Below are 15,901 nucleotides of genomic sequence, written 5' to 3' on the forward strand. Positions count from 1 at the left end.
ACCTGGTCCGACGTCACCTGGTCTGGTCCTGGTCTCCATGAGTCTCCTGTAAATCTTGAACCTGCTGAAGAGGAACCAGAGGAGGAGCAGAGAACAGAAACGAACAGGAGCAGCAGGAGGAGCAGCAGGAGGAAGAGGAGATGATGATGAAGATCTTCTGAATCTGAAATTTTGTCATAAATAAATTGTAAATATATAAAACAAATGTTTATCCTAAATTGAAGACGTTACTGACAGAAAGATGAAAGGAGACGCTGTTGAATTTTCACTCTGATACTTTATTAATAACTGGTGAAATGATTTAGCTTGAATTATATTTGCATATTTTTGTCTTTAAAGAGAAACAGACGAGAAAAGAAAAGATTTCAATTCAAACGTGAGAAAAAAAAAACGAAGGAAAGAAATGAAACTGAAGAGAAAATTCAGGAAAAAAAAAAATTCCGACCTGAAATTTGTTCTTTTATTTTCATAAATGTCAAGGTGAGTCAGAGAAGAAGAAAACGCCGCTGCACGTCTACACCATAACAACTGACGCCCCCTGGTGGTTCTCTGTGAAAAGAAAATACTTTTTTTCCCACAAAAAAAGAAAAGAGCAGAACAACAAGGCACAAATAATCCACCGCGTCGGATGTCACCCGGTCGGATGTCACCCGGTCGGATGTCACCCGGTCGGATGTGACAATACCCAGATCAGTGCAGTTTCTCAGTATGACATTAGAATGATGACCAATGGCAGCGAGCCGCGTCACCACACCTGCTGTAAAGTGCTCCTTTTTAAACAACAAACAAACAAACAAACAAACAAACGCCACCTGTTTCAAAGTGTGATTTTAGAGGTCAACGCAAAAGAGAATTGAACGATTTTACTGTTAGCAATAACGTCAGCTGCTTCAGAAAAACAAATCAACACTGTACACCGACTAACCACAGGAGGCAGCAGTGGACCAGCAGCTCCTGTTTGCGCCCGTCGAAGGGTGCGATACAGACGTGAACTATTTCTCGCCTTTAAGTAAACGTAAGCTAACCTGCGACACCTGACCGGCGACACGTATCACTCACGTAAACTTATCATCGACAAACCTAAAATTCAACAGGAGTCTTTTGGTTCCAGTTTCAGCCTCTGACTGTACACTGGTGCCCTCTAGTGGTACATCACCATGCAAACCATGCAGACAAACAAACAGACAAGTCAAAAAACAAACGACTCGATCCGATGACAATGTGTATAAAAAAAAAGTGTTAGAAAAAAATGGCATAGCAAGTTTACGTTCAGCCTCTTCTTCTGTTTCCTGAACTTCGCAGTTTCTACGCTAAAAATGGCATGCGTCACATGCAGTGCTGTTGGCGTTGGAGCGCTAAAGCTTTTTACGTTGAATATATTTGTTTGTATATTTGTACGTGAGGTCTTTGGGAGGAGTTCTCTGTACACGGCCCACGCTTCTGTTGTCCTCTCTTGTGAAGTTTCCCTTTGTTCCCTCTTGACGCTGCGGCTCTGGGTTCGGATGCGGACGACCTCGCCGTCATCCTCACCGCACTGGACCGACCTGGACGACAGAATCCACTCGTTGGTCCAGAACCCAAATGTGTCTGGGATTTCTGAGGAGTTTTCAGAGCGGCTCCTCAGGGAGGTGTGGTCCACACGGCGTCGTCCAGTCCCTCCCCAGTGGAGGAGAGCGGCAGAGGCCCCCCACTCGGGGTGAAAGGATCTGTGTCTGTGTCGGTCTCCCCCTCAGCCAGGTAGCTGGGCCGGGGTCTGGACCAGTTGGCGCCCCCCGTGGCCAACCTGGCCTCTGCAGACAGGTCCTCCCCTTGGTCCCCCTCCCGCTCCCCAGAGATGCTGAAGCCACTGGGCGATCTCTCCAGCTCCTCGTGGTTCACCGACAGCATGGAGAGCGGTGAGTCAGCCCCCCGCCCCCCTGTGGTCCTGCCTTGTACTGCAGACAGCTCCTGCAGAGAGCTGATGGGCAACACGGTGGGACGCTCTGCGTAGGTCGGGATACAACCCAGAGGGTGTTGCTGGTACGGACGCGGCGGCTGATGGTCCGAGTGAACTTGCACTCCTCCTCCTCCTCCTCCCCCTCCTCCCCCTCCTCCCCCTCCTCCCCCTCCTCCTCCTCCTCCCCCTCCTCCCCCTCCTCCCCCTCCTCCTCCTCCTCCCCCTCCTCCCCCTCCTCCTCCTCCTCCTCCCCCTCCTCCTCCTCCTCCCCCTCCTCCTCCTCCTCCCCCTCCTCCTCCTCCTCCTCCTCCCCCTCCTCCCCCTCCTCCCCCTCCTCCCCCTCCTCCCCCTCCTCCTCCTCCTCCTCCCCCTCCTCCTCCTCCTCCTCCCCCTCCTCCTCCTCCTCCTCCTCCCCCTCCTCCCCCTCCTCCCCCTCCTCCCCCTCCTCCTCCTCCTCCCCCTCCTCCCCCTCCTCCCCCTCCTCCCCCTCCTCCTCCTCCTCCTCCTCCTCCTCCTCTTGTTAACCCCACCCCCCCCATTCCTTGTCTGGCTCCACTGAAGTACGGGTTTACCTTGTCGAGTGGGACCTGGTAGGACATGTGGGGAAAGGCCTCGGCGTAGTTGAGGAAAACCCGTCGGATTTCCCCGTCGGCCGTTGGATGGCAGGTCTCCAGGGTCATGCGGGCAGTACCCGCCGAGTCCACCTGGAGGTGCTCCGTGTGCTGAATATGCATGTCCACAAGGAAGTCCAACTTCTTCTCCATGTCCTCCACCTGGGACAGAGGACAAGCATCAACCAACGTTGACTGTTTTTGACAACATTCCTCTCTGGACTCTCACCTGTCTTTCCACCCTCACAAATCTTCCCATCATGCTTTGGTCGTCAGCGTCTGGCATGGAGGCAGCTTTGGTTGGATAAGACTCGTGTCTGGAAGAAGAAGAAGAAGAAGAACACTGATTGGTCGGAGTCACAGCGTGTGGCTAACATTTAGCGTTATCGCAGAACTGTTTCGTGCGTTTTCTGTTTTTTTTTTCTTGCTCAGGTTCAGTTATTTCTCAGGTTTGACTCATCTGACAACAGGACCAGTTCATCAGTACCGATGTAAGGGTACCTGGGTGACTGGGTGCTGGGGTAGGTGAACGGAGTCTTCTGGACCTTCTTGTGTTTGGGGGTGAGCGGGGGTCCCGGGGCCAGGATCATGTCGATCCTTGAGGACGGAGGAGAAACAGGAGAAGTACGTTTTAGAGACAGGAAGACTGAGGGGCGGTCTTCTGGACTCTGTGGACCCTGAAGACCCTGACCTGGTCTGGAGGTACTTGATCCTGCAGAGCATGTCCAGGTGTCCGGCGGAGTACTGTTCGATCACGTCCTTGACGTCGTACGGCCTCAGAGTTTCCTTGAAACGCTTCTTGTTGAGAAGAAACTGCATGATCCTGGAAAAAACAGAGACGTGTCCACAACACTGGTCCACAAACCAGAACCAGAACCAGAACCAGAACCAGAACCAGGTGTAAAACCTATTAAGGTTTTACACCTGGTTCTGGTTTCTTTAGAAGAAAGATTTGAACCGTTTTTAGATTCTGGTCTTCATTTCTCATAATATTTCCTACTGGTACTGGTACTGGTACTGGTACTGGTACTAGCTGGGTCATTGTGGTTGGATGAGCGTTCCTGACCTGACGGCCCTGATGACCAGCTTCAGCGTTGGAATCATCTCCTCCAGCAGAACCTCCGGAGGAAAACCCCGATCTTCTAAGGCCGGATCAGCCAGAGCTCCAGCATCTGAGACGGCAACAGGAGGAGGCGTGAGCGACCACGAGAACCAGGACTGTTTGAAAACTAGTTTTCTATGGTCACATGGTACCTTCGGAACTTTGCCGGAGAGTGTAGGCCTTCATACGGAACGCTGTTCGCAGCCGCTCTCGGTTGCTGAACCCGGCAGGTTTGTGTTCCTTGGAAGGACTCTCCTCCACGGCCTCAGTCTGGGCCGCGAACCTCCTGGTGGAGCCCCCTGCAGGTCTGCTGTTAGGAAGACGGACCCGCTCCAGCAGACTCAGCTTCTGACTGACACGGGGAGGAAGGAAAGTCAGCACACCACTGCACCACTGCACCACTGCACCACTGCACACGAGACCAAACCTGACCTCTGCTTTTAAGCCATCACCACAGCCAGCAGGGGGCAGTGTGTGGGGACGGGGCCATGCTCAGAGCACCTCAGATTCTCTTTGCTAACAGCTCTCACTGATGCGACTGGAAATGTTTTAGCTTTGCTAACGGCTAACTGTCGACTGTGTGTGGGGGGGGGTCTATGTCCACTGACTTCAAAGGAAACAGGACTGACCAATGAACAGAGCTCATACGGACGTGAGCGATTAAAGCGGCTGCAGCCGCGGAGGCAGTTAACGTCAGCGCTCACGTATTTACTGCCGCCATTAGCTTCAGAATTTACTCCGTGTGTGATTTAGTGTCTGTTTGAGACACGAGGCGACATTTTCTGGGAAGCAGAAATGAATCACGACACGTGGAATAAAGACGACGCTCAGAGACTGACCTCGCCATGACCTCCAGGTGATCCTTCCTGCGGGTTCAACACAGACAGAAGAGACGTGAGTTCAGTCAGTTATTACTTTGTTCTTCTACGTTTCCACATGTGGCGTCCGGTACCTTGTGCTGGACAAAGAGATGACGGTTTCATAAAACCTCCAGGTGGCGATCAAGTCTTCTCTGACCGGATTGGTGGAATAGTATCTCCAGGCAGACTAGAGGGAAGAAGACGACAAAAATCAGAACTGAAATCGTTGCGTCAGGACTCTGAACATCTGACGGTTCTGACGGTTCTTCACCTGGATGAGTCCGGCTGCTGGATGTCGGCGCTTCTCAAAGTGTTTCTGTCGGTGCTGCTCCTGGACCTTCAGAGCTAGACCAGAACCCAGGATTCCCTACAGACACAAAGTAGTCCATTAGTCCGGTCTGTCAGAACCCTGTCTGTCCAGTCAGACTGGTCCAGTCAGCAGAGTGGACCAGTCGAGTCAGAGTGGACCAGTCGAGTCAGAGTGGACCAGTCCGAGTGGTCCAGTCCATTCAGAGTGGACCAGTCCAGCCCGAGTGGTCCAGTCCATTCAGAGTGGACCAGTCCAGTCAGAGTGGACCAGTGGTCCCCTTCCTTAACCACTGCACCAACCAGACGTCCATCTGCTGCTCAGCAACAGCTAATGTTGCTCATTAGCATCATGAGCGTTAGCTAGCAGGAGGTGTTCGAAGCACTAGCCACAGTAGCAGGTTACAAACTACCCTCCACTGTGCTAACAGATAGCAGCAGTGTGCTCGTTGTTAGCTAGCTCACCGCGGGCAGAGCGAAGAAGGAGACTCCAATCAGAGCGAAGGTACCAGCTAACAGTCTTCCCGCCCACGTCTTTGGAGTTTTGTCTCCGTAACCGATGGTTGTCAAGGTGATCTGTGGAGCCGAGGAGAGACGATGAAGATTAGTCACGACCTCAGATTTAAGCTAGCTCATATATCATGACGACAGCAGCTTTTCTTAGCTAACTATTAGCGATATGTAGGCTTTCCTTTTTTATCAAACAGTTAGCTAAACTGGTTGATTATACGTTATTTTCATGGTTAATTAAAAACCTTTAGAATCTTTTGATTTTTCTGATCAAGAAATTTTGTTGTTTTTTTACAAACAGCAGAATCGCCCCCTACTGGTTGGAAGCTGTCCCTGTCGATCCTGTTCTAATAAAAGAGTCAGAAAGTCACGGTGTCGGTGTTTCCACCTACAGCAAACCCCCCCCCACGACCTTTAACCTCATAATGACCCACTCCAGTAAAAGGTCAAAACATCATCATTAGCGGGGACGTTTGCTCAAGGACACTTCTGTCCCGGAGTGAAGAAATGCCCCTTTAATGAGGTCAGCAACCGTCAGTAAACACTGCTGGCCACCAGGGTGAACTCTGCTGCTGCGAGAATATCTCCAGAGAAAACGACTTAAATCCTGTATGAGAGAAGAGCTACGAAGTTTTTTCTTCTTGACTTAATGGTCGAACGAAACGTCCGTGTAAGAACTGGTTTTTACTGGTTGCCATGACAACGACTGTGTCGCGGAGAAACATTGTCTCCATTTATGTCAGCAGAAATAAAATGTTATCATTTAAAGGTTCCCTGGCGCCGGCTGCTGATTGGACTGGTTCACAGTCTCGGCGTCGGCTTCAGGAACAGTTCGTTAAAAAAAAACACTGACGACTTTTGGCTACGAACCAAACGTGAGGGTTTTTGCCAAAATCCATAAAAAAAAAAATCGGTTTTTGCCAAAATCCATAAAACAAATGTTGATCTGTGTTCGAGGGTCACTGGAGAAGAATTAACGCCTTAACGTACCAGCCCCCACCAGAGGGCGTCTGCGTAGGTGTCAAAGTCCTGGGTTTTGGGCGGAGCCGTGGGGTCACCCTGGTCCAGCGCGTCTGTAGACACGTCGTCCTTCTCCACCAGGTAAACCAGGAACGAGGCCAGGATGAGGGACAAGAACCCGATGTACCAGGCCGTGATCAGTTCCTGCACAAACACAAAGTCACCAGAACTCCAAACGTTTCAAAGGGACCAGTCAGCGAAGACCGGGACCAGGAGGAAGTCCAGGTCCGACCCCGGTCGCGTCGGCCCCCGTCCGGCAGCGTCCGTACCTTACTGTGTGCGTAGATGGCAGAACCCAAGAGTTTCCAGGTTCCTCCTCTGCGGTCCATTCGCAGCATCCTCAGGATCTGCAGGAACCTCAGGCTCCGCAGGGACGTGGCCAGAACGTTCCCCTGGTTCCTCACTGCCACCACTGGTACAGAGGCGATCAGCACAAAGATGTCTGGAGAACCGCACAAAGAAAACCAACCAGGCGGTCTGTCAAACACCCATGCTAACAGGCTAACAGGCGGCTCGCTGCTAGCTTAGTATTCCACGACTTTAACTCCTTTTTTTTACTGCAACCAAATGTTTATATTGACGGGCTAGTTTTGTTAGCTACAAGCTAATAACACGGCGACCAAACTTTCACACGGTTAACGGACCGTAGCTGGTTTTAGGCGCTTGACTTAACTGATGCTAACGATAATTCAAGTTCAAATTTCTAGCCCTGCTTTGACAGAGCTGGCTTTTCATCACGTCTTACCCAGAATACACAGAGGTTTGCGAGCAAACTTCAGCCGACCCCTCCATCCCTTGTAACGACAGCAACATCCTGCGGCCCAGATCCTCAACGCAAACTCTGCTCCGAAGATGAAGATAGCAAAGGTTTCCTGCCAGAAACACAAACAAGGAGAAAAACAAATAAGAAGCGAGAAGAAATGAGTCAAACGCTGTCAATACATTTAGTTCAGACCAAAGTCCATGGAGAAGATCAGAGATTTTAGTTCGGACCAAAGTCCATGGAGAAGATCAGAGATTTTAGTTCAGACCAAAGTCCCTGGAGACAATCAGAGATTTTAGTCCAGACCAAAGTCCATGGAGAAGATCAGAGATTTTAGTTCGGACCAAAGTCCATGGAGAAGATCAGAGATTTTAGTTCAGACCAAAGTCCCTGGAGACAATCAGAGATTTTAGTTCAGACCAAAGTCCCTGGAGACAATCAGAGATTTTAGTCCATGTGTTAAGTGGACTTAACTCCAGTGTTAGTGACAGACTCATACTCATTGGTACAGACAGAACTATGGATCTTTAGTTGCTGATGGTGAAAACACTGACCAGGATGACGAGCCAATGAGCAGAGATCTTCTCGTGTTCTTTGAAGGTGGTGAGAATGGCCAGAATCAAACAACCAAGGACGATGAGGAACCTGCAGAGAACAGACACACAGAACTGCTGAGTGGCTTCTTCACTACAACACCAGCAGGTGTGTGTGTGTGTGTGTGTGTGTGTGAATTGAGGACATGCACTGCGTATGTCCTTCCCTCCAGCAGAGGGAGCTTCATCTTCCCCGCTGTGACTCCTTTATCACCTCTGAGCGACAGAAAAGACCTGATCAGAGACAGGGCTGACCTCTGACCCCGTCGTATCAGACGGGGTCAGAGGTCAGAGAGAAAATCAGTGATTTAGTCACTACGCTGTTTGACGATCCTCAGTGTCACTAACTGACCACAGGAGGCAGCAGTGGACCAGCAGCTGTAAATCATTCAGTTCCAGGGCGTGGGTCCGTCAGGCTCCGCCCCTTCCTGTCCTCACTTCCTGAATCATTCATGGCTGCTGTGTTTCCATTAGTCTCTGCACAAACGAAGCAGCATGAATATTTCACAGACTGTTCCATTATTCACCTGGAGGAGGCAGCACTCAGAGGCAGCAGCCGCCTCCGCCCTGGTACTGACCCTGGTACTGACCCTGGTACTGCCCCCGGTACTGAGCCTGGTACTGACCCTGGTACTGATGATGGGACTGACCCTGGTACTGACCCTGGTACTGACCCCGGTACTGACGCTGGTACTGACCCTGGTACTGAGCCTGGTACTGAGCCTGGTACTGACCCCGGTACTGAGCCTGGTACTGAGCCTGGTACTGAGCCTGGTACTGACGCTGGTACTGACCCTGGTACTGTCCCTGGTACTGAGCCTGGTACTGACCCCGGTACTGAGCCTGGTACTGAGCCTGGTACTGAGCCTGGTACTGCCGCTGGTACTGACCCTGGTACTGACCCCGGTACTGACGCTGGTACTGACCCTGGTACTGACCCCGGTACTGAGCCTGGTACTGACCCTGGTACTGAGCCTGGTACTGTTGATGGTCCACACCAAGAACAACTCCAGACTGTGCGTGTGTGTGTGTGTGTGTGTGTGTGTGTGTGTGTGTAACACCACACTGTCACAGCTGTTTGTTCGACCTGAGGTGTTTTTAACACCAACAACTGCCACCAGGGGCTGCAGCAGTTAAACGGACGTTTCCACAACAAGGGGGCGCTGACAGACACGCTGAAGGAGCGAGCGAGCGAGCGAGCGAGCGAGGGCCTCGGTGGTTTCTGGGTGAATCAGCAGACTTCACCGCTCGTCGTAAAAATAAACCGCGTTCATCACTGTCACACCAGCTCACGTCTGACCTCTGCTGGACGTACTGAGAACGAACGCAAGTTCAAGTGGTTGTGGACCACAGCCACCGTGACCCTGCAGCTGTTCCTGGATCCAGAGCAGAGATGATTCATCACACACACACACACACACACACACACACACACACACACTGTTGCTGATCTCCTGCCTGATGTGGACGCAGCCACTGTGATGTACGCACTGAGGCATCATGGGAAACAAACAAACAATCTGTTGGAAACAGCGTCAGTGTGTTTTTCCACACGTTGCTGATGTAGAGGCTGAGACTGAGTCTGAGTCTGAGGCTGAGGCTGAGGCTGAGTCTGAGGCTGAGACTGAGGCTGAGTCTGAGGCTGAGGCGTCATCACACCCATAATCCATCTGTGTGACTGTGGCTCCAAACACACCATGAAGAAGTCCAGCCAACAAATGATTCATTTTAGCTCCGAGGGACGGAGGAACTACAGGCCTACCTTTATTTATGAAACGATTGAGTGAAATATATTTTTAGACATAAACAAAAGTGGAATTGTTGACAACCACAGGAGGGCGCTGCTGCTGCTGCTGGGTGGGAGGAGGGTGTGTCAACAAGCAACAACAAGTACAGCACTAATAATTATCATTAGAATAATTAGTGAAGAGAGAAGAGACACTTTAACCAGCTGCTGCTTCAGGTTCACACACCTCGACTGAACACTGAACATCCAGCAGGGGGCGTCGGTGTTGGTTAACCACTGAACTGATATTATATTTAAAGAACTAAAATATATTTTTACTTAAGGTTATATTTAATCCACCTGATCTCCTAGACCAAAGTCCATGGAGAAAATCAGAGATTTTAGTTCAGACCAGAGTCCATGGTGAAAGTCCGTCCATTGGTCCAGTTCCCTTGATTTGAGTTCTGGTGTGGGAGAGAATCAGCCTACAATATGAGGCTATTTTCTGATCCTTGAAGAGAAAAGTCAAATTGCTGACTCAGCCTCCATGCTGTTGTCATCCACCATCATCAAAATTCCCCCCTGGAGCCGTTTTCTTTCCTGAATCTTCTTCTCCTGAGCCTCTGATCACCCACTGTTCTCTCTCTCTCTCTCTCTCTCTCTCTCTCTCACATCTATAACAAACCAAGGTCGTTCTACCAACACTCATTACTCAGCCTGGGAAAGAGAAGAATCGGAATGTTTTCTGAGGCAGGGCCTGACCAGAGCACCTGAGCCCAGACCTGTGAAGGTCAGTCATGGTGCCTGAGGTTCTGTTGTGTCCAGGTTCTTCTTCCAAATGTTCTGTTTGGCACAGACCTGATCCAAACAGATGGAGCTTCGTCAACTCTAACGACACACGTTTTTTCAAACTTTTGTTCGTGCCGTTTTATGAGATACTGACACATGTCTCAACACTGACTGCGTGATGAGCGCCCCCTGCTGTAGGAAACAGCAGCAGCTTCAGTTTCAGGAGCAGCTTATGAAGTGGAATCAGGTGATATTTTGGTTCGTGAGCGTATTTTAGACAGCAGGTTGCTTAGCAACTGAGACTCTTTGTTGCACATATGGCTGTGTCATCACACACACACACACACAAACACACACAAACACATACTCATGCACAAACACAGGGAGACAGGGACAGTGTGTGTGAGAGACAGACAGAACGACAGACAGAACGACAGACAGAACGACAGACAGAACGACAGACTCAGCAGCCAAATAACAGTGAGCAAAATAAGGACCAAAAAGGAGAAAATAAAACCTCCACCCAGACGTGCTCCACCCATCTATCAGACCAGTGGTGTTACCCTGGCAACCAGTCTGATGATTAGCCATGGTAACCACTGCCACTGGACTGTACTCTACTCACTGTGTCCGTGGGGGAAATGTTAAAGAGAAGATAAAGGTGAAGGGAGTTCAGGTGCCAATCAAACAACCAGCACCGGGTCAGCAGTGAGTTAAAATCTCTGATTTTCTCTATGGACTTTGGTCTGAACTAAAATCTCTGATTTTCTCCATGGACTTTGGTCTGAACTAAAATCTCTGATTTTCTCCATGGACTTTGGTCTGAACTAAAATCTCTGATTTTCTCCATGGACTTTGGTCTGAACTAAAATCTCTGATTTTCTCCATGGACTTTGGTCTGAACTAAAATCTCTGATTTTCTCCATGGACTTTGGTCTGAACTAAAATCTCTGATTTTCTCCATGGACTTTGGTCTGAACTAAAATCTCTGATTTTCTCCATGGACTTTGGTCTGAACTAAAATCTCTGATTTTCTCCATGGACTTTGGTCTGAACTAAAATCTCTGATTTTCTCCATGGACTTTGGTCTGAACTAAAATCTCTGATTTTCTCCATGGACTTTGGTCTGAACTAAAATCTCTGATTTTCTCAGTGAGGTTTGGTCCATAGATATATGATATAAAATGGCTGAATTATCAAAAATATATATTTCTAAAAGGTGTATTGTTTTAATTGTGTTTTAATTGTTCACCACATTCACTGCTGTTGTCTTCACTCTAACTCTGAACACTCTTGTTGTGGTCACCAAACAAAACAGGAGATGAAAGAGGAAAGGCCTGCGTAGAAGAAGTATGGAGGAATGGAGCAGAGAGAGAGTGGACAGATCAGCAGCAACAGTAACAGCAATCAATTATTCACAAACCTGAGCTGCAAAATGTCAGCACAAACACACACACACACACACACTGCAGGTCTTCTCAGGACTCCCTCACTACTGTCTGATACTGAGTCACCTCTCGACAGTAAGTTTCTCAACTAGATGCAACACTGATTTTTCTCCATGGACTTTGGTCTGAGCTAAAATCAGTGTTTTTCTCTATGAGGTTTTGGTCTGAGAAATCAGTGTTTTTCTCTATGAGGTTTGGTCTGAGTTAAAATCAGTGATTTTCTCTATGAGGTTTGGTCTGAGTTAAAATCAGTGATTTTCTCTATGAGGTTTGGTCTGAGTTAAAATCAGTGATTTTCTCTATGAGGTTTGGTCTGAGCTAAAATCAGTGATTTTCTCTATGAGGTTTGGTGCTGTGTTAAATTCTCGGGTGAAGGATTTCTCTCTCACGCTTCAGAGAAAAACAAAAACCAGATGAGGGTCAAACCCAGACGATGTTTTTCTGAATCTTTTGACCTGAAACTGGACACCAGGTCGGAGTCAGATTACACCTGAGAGTCGAAAGTAATCAGATTACTAGCGAGTGCAGCGTGGACTGTGAGGCACCTCAGCCTTGAACCAGCAGCTCAGAGACTCCTGAGCCTCAGACCTGGTCTGGTCCAGTCCTCATCAGTGTAGGACTGACCCACTGACTGTTCCTGGTACTGATGCAGAGCCCGGTTCTTAAACGGGCTTCATGAGGAACTGGAACTGGTCTCACCAGTTCCAAAGACCGCTGCCGTTAAACTGAGGGAAATGTTCCTTTACATCAGACCGGTACTGATCAGCTCCATTAGCTGCTCGTTTCCCACACAGAGTCATTAGCTTCCATTAGCGCACACACACACACACACACACAGACACTCCAGGTGTTGTGGTCTTTAACCAGTCTGTGGTTCTGGACTTCAAAGCCTCCACTCAGCTGGTTTCTGGTGTTTGAAGTTTTTAATTTAAACTGATTGGATGTTTGATTGACTTCCTGGTTCAAAGCCGCACAAAAGTCGATATATATAAATATAGACTTTTGGTTGTTAGTCTTTGTTGAAAAGGTCACTGAGGTCAGCTTCAAAATAAAAGACATTCACAGTACTACAGAAAGTAGTGTTTTATCACTACAGCTGATTGTAGACTGACAAACCCCCTCAGTAAAGAACATCAAAGACAAACTAAAGAACATCAAAGACCAACTAAAGAACGTCAAAGTCAAACTAAAGAACATCAAAGACCAACTAAAGAACAAAGACAAACTAAAGGACATTAAAGATAAACTAAAGGACATTAAAACCACCTAAAGAACATCAAAGACAAACCAAAGGACATCAATGTTTGTTAGGGTTAATAAAACTAACAACAGACAGATGGCGCCATGTGAAACATTAAAGCTTCAATTTGAGTAAAAAATACTTTTCATTGATCACAGTTAAAATGGGATGAAAAATTCTTTGGCCGTCATCCGACCAGAACTTTTTCCTCTTTGTTATCGGGGTGGATGAACGTGTTTGATTTAAGGGTTTGACTAAAGACGTTTTTGTGTCACTTCCTGCTGGAGGCCTCGCAGCTGATCGCAGGTGTTTTAAAGGTTCAGTTAGCAGAAGCTTTTAGTCCCCCCCCCCCCCCCCTCTATTTTTTTTATGTCCGGAGAACTCTCTCTTCCTCTCTCTCCCTCTCTGTCAGTGTCTCTCGCCCAGCAGGAAACCCTCTCCTGAAACCTTTCAGCATTTCCTGCCTGTTTTCTGAGGAGAACAGCGACATCAACACGTCACTGACGTCGTCTGATCCTTACGGGGTTTTTTAGTTTTTGTTTTTTGGAACGGGTTCAAATTTCTGGATGTTTGTGGAGAAGATAAAAAAGTTGACACTCCACTCACTCTTCCACACCAAAGGAGAAGAACGATGAGGATTCAAGAGTCACTGAAGAACTTCAAAGACACAGGCAACAAACAGTTCCACCGCAGAACGCTGACTCGGACTTTCAGTCGGACTCCAGACTTTCGGCTCTGTTGAGGTTACTGCTGTGATCGTGAGGCCCGGTGTAGACCGGTGCAGCCCGGTGTAGACCGGTGCAGCCCGGTGCAGACCGGTGCAGCGACAGCGATCGATGTCGTCCGCTGCTGCAGTCGGACCCTGAGGAGGATGATCTTACTCCACCAAGGAAACAGATCTGACTGGTGTAAAGGGAAACCCCCTCCTCTATCCCACAATGCAATTCTGCAGTGCTGGAGCTACATGAATGTTTGCGTGTGTTTCCACTCAGGGCTGTTAAGGGGCAAAGGGGCGGAGTCAGAGTGGGAGTGAAAATCGTTAGCATCTGTAATTTCAGTGTGGCCTGAATCTGCAGCATCAGCGATTTCTCTGTTCTCCATCCTGTAACAGAACCGTAAAAAAAAAAAAAAAAAAACTCCACCCGCGGCTGGGCCGACGACGGACCAACACTTCCGGTTTGAAAGGTGTCAAAATTGTAGTTCCACTGATCAGCCACTAGGGTAAAACCTGCTTTTTGATCTCCTTGTTTGAACTCCTTGTTTAAATTTGCGATTTCCATTCATAGGGTTAGCAACGATAAAAAAAGGACGACTTTGACCGCACACAAAACACATCAAACAGACATCAAAGATGTCGAAGAACCCCAACGGTAGAACACGTCAAACCCACGAACACAACAAAGGAAAAGTCACACACTGACAGATAAAATAAATCAAAGGAGCTACAAGTCGACCCAAGAACAGAAGGTGCTAGCAACCAGCACAACAAGAGCGGCGTAGCTTGACGAGACAACGGAGAAAAAAGACACAAATCAACTACAAAGGCAAACTACAAAAAAACAAAAGAAAACAATATAAAAATAACTTCAAAGGCATGGACAGCAACTTTAGCCAAAATATAGAGAAAAATACTGACAAATATGAGCAACAAAAGTTGCCCACTGGTTGGCTTTAAAGACACAAAATCAACAGAGACAAAAGGAGCTTCAAAAAGGGAAAAAACAACATCAAAGGAATGAAGGCCCACAGTCACAGTGACATCACAGTGACATCACAGTGACATCACAGTGACTCTCTCACGCCCCCATGGTACTGGTCCACAGAGTGACTCCCAGGACCAGTTCATTTACATGTAACTCAACCCCACACACTCCAGATTTCCCATCAGCCTCAGCTTCTGATGAAGTGGTGAGTTGATTTAGCCTGGAGCTAAAGTTTCAGTGGCGATAAATCTTAATCCGTCCATTAGCTTCAGCAGGCTAAAAACAGACGTCGGAAAAACATCGCAACAACAACCGGAGCTGCACACGAGTCAGCGACAGAGGAACAGCAGGTCAAAGGTCACTGCTGATCTGTTAGGTTTCTCTCCTCAGAGAGTCAGAGTCAAAGAGGGGGAGGTCAGAGTCAGGGGGGGGAGGGTCTCAGCTCAGGCCAACGTCTGGTTTTCAATCAAACCAATGAAAATGAAACTAGTGAGTTGACCAACGACTGGTTGACCAACGTCTAGTTGACCAACCGCTGGTTGACCAACAGCTGGTTGACCAGCTGCTGGTTGACATATGTCTGGTGGACCAACCGCCGGTTGACCAACGACTGGTTGACCAACGTCCGGTTGACCAACAGCTGGTTGACCAACAGCTGGTTGACCAACGTCTGGTTGACCAGCTGCTGGTTGACCAACGTCCGGTTGCCCAACAGCCTGACAGACAAACGGAGGAGTTACTCACACGAAGGCGTGGTACAGCAGCGCCCATCCTCGCGGTCTCTCCAGAGTGTCGTAGATCAGGTTCTGGATCTTTCTTTTGCGAAGTTTACTCCTCTTGTTGGGCCTGGTGTAGTTGAGGGGGGTCTTGGCCAACAGACCCACCCCGATGCCCTGAGAACCACGACCCGCCGCCACCAGGAGGAGGGCGCCATCTTTGTCCACTCCTCCCTGCTCTAGGAGGTCCACTGAGGAAGGAGGAGGAAGAGGAGAAGGAGGAGCGCCGGCGAACGACTTCTTCTTCTGCTCCTCTGAGACGTTAGCGACGGCCCGGGAGCGAAGCCCCATGATCAGACGAGGAGGAGGAGAAAGAGGAGCAGGAGGATGAAGATGACGTCCGGTGGGGAGGACAGCATGCCATGATCCAGAGACCCACGTCTAAAGATGGAGGGACGGCTGTGGAGGAGGAGGAGCAGGAGGAGCAGGAGGAGGTGGAGGAGGTGGAGGAGGAGGAGGTGTGACTGTGGAGGACAGAAAAAGATCAGGAAGGAGTAGCCTGAGATTAAAGGGAAAGA

General features: G+C 48.9%; 1 protein-coding gene across 1 annotated transcript; it reads right to left on the reverse strand.

The window, feature by feature from the left end:
- Positions 1–257: 257 nt before the first annotated feature.
- On the reverse strand, positions 258–15,835 carry kcnq3 (potassium voltage-gated channel, KQT-like subfamily, member 3). The gene is made up of 16 exons (XM_025052567.1): positions 15,352–15,835; positions 7,663–7,753; positions 7,091–7,217; positions 6,615–6,787; positions 6,316–6,489; positions 5,281–5,391; positions 4,781–4,876; positions 4,602–4,696; positions 4,489–4,515; positions 3,802–4,001; positions 3,614–3,719; positions 3,239–3,370; positions 3,049–3,144; positions 2,777–2,864; positions 2,450–2,709; positions 258–2,038 (listed from the first exon to the last, which is right to left on the reverse strand). Exons 1-16 carry the CDS (start codon positions 15,672–15,674, stop codon positions 1,621–1,623), a joined length of 2,517 nt encoding a protein of 838 aa, XP_024908335.1. The 5' UTR covers positions 15,675–15,835; the 3' UTR covers positions 258–1,620.
- Positions 15,836–15,901: the final 66 nt, after the last annotated feature.

The sequence above is a fragment of the Cynoglossus semilaevis genome, chromosome 20 (genome assembly GCF_000523025.1).
Source record: "Cynoglossus semilaevis isolate Cse_v1.0 chromosome 20, Cse_v1.0, whole genome shotgun sequence".
NCBI lineage: Eukaryota > Metazoa > Chordata > Actinopteri > Pleuronectiformes > Cynoglossidae > Cynoglossus > Cynoglossus semilaevis.

Coding starts and splice junctions, on each gene's coding strand:
- kcnq3 (XM_025052567.1), bottom strand. CDS start 15,674: ATGGGGCTTCGCTCCCGGGCCGTCGCTAACGTCTCAGAGGAGCAGAAG. Junction 6,490..6,614: donor CCATCTACGCACACAGTAAG/GTACGGACGCTG, acceptor GTGTTTGTGCAG/GAACTGATCACGGCCTGGTA. Junction 2,865..3,048: donor CCCAGCACCCAGTCACCCAG/GTACCCTTACAT, acceptor TTCTTCTTCCAG/ACACGAGTCTTATCCAACCA.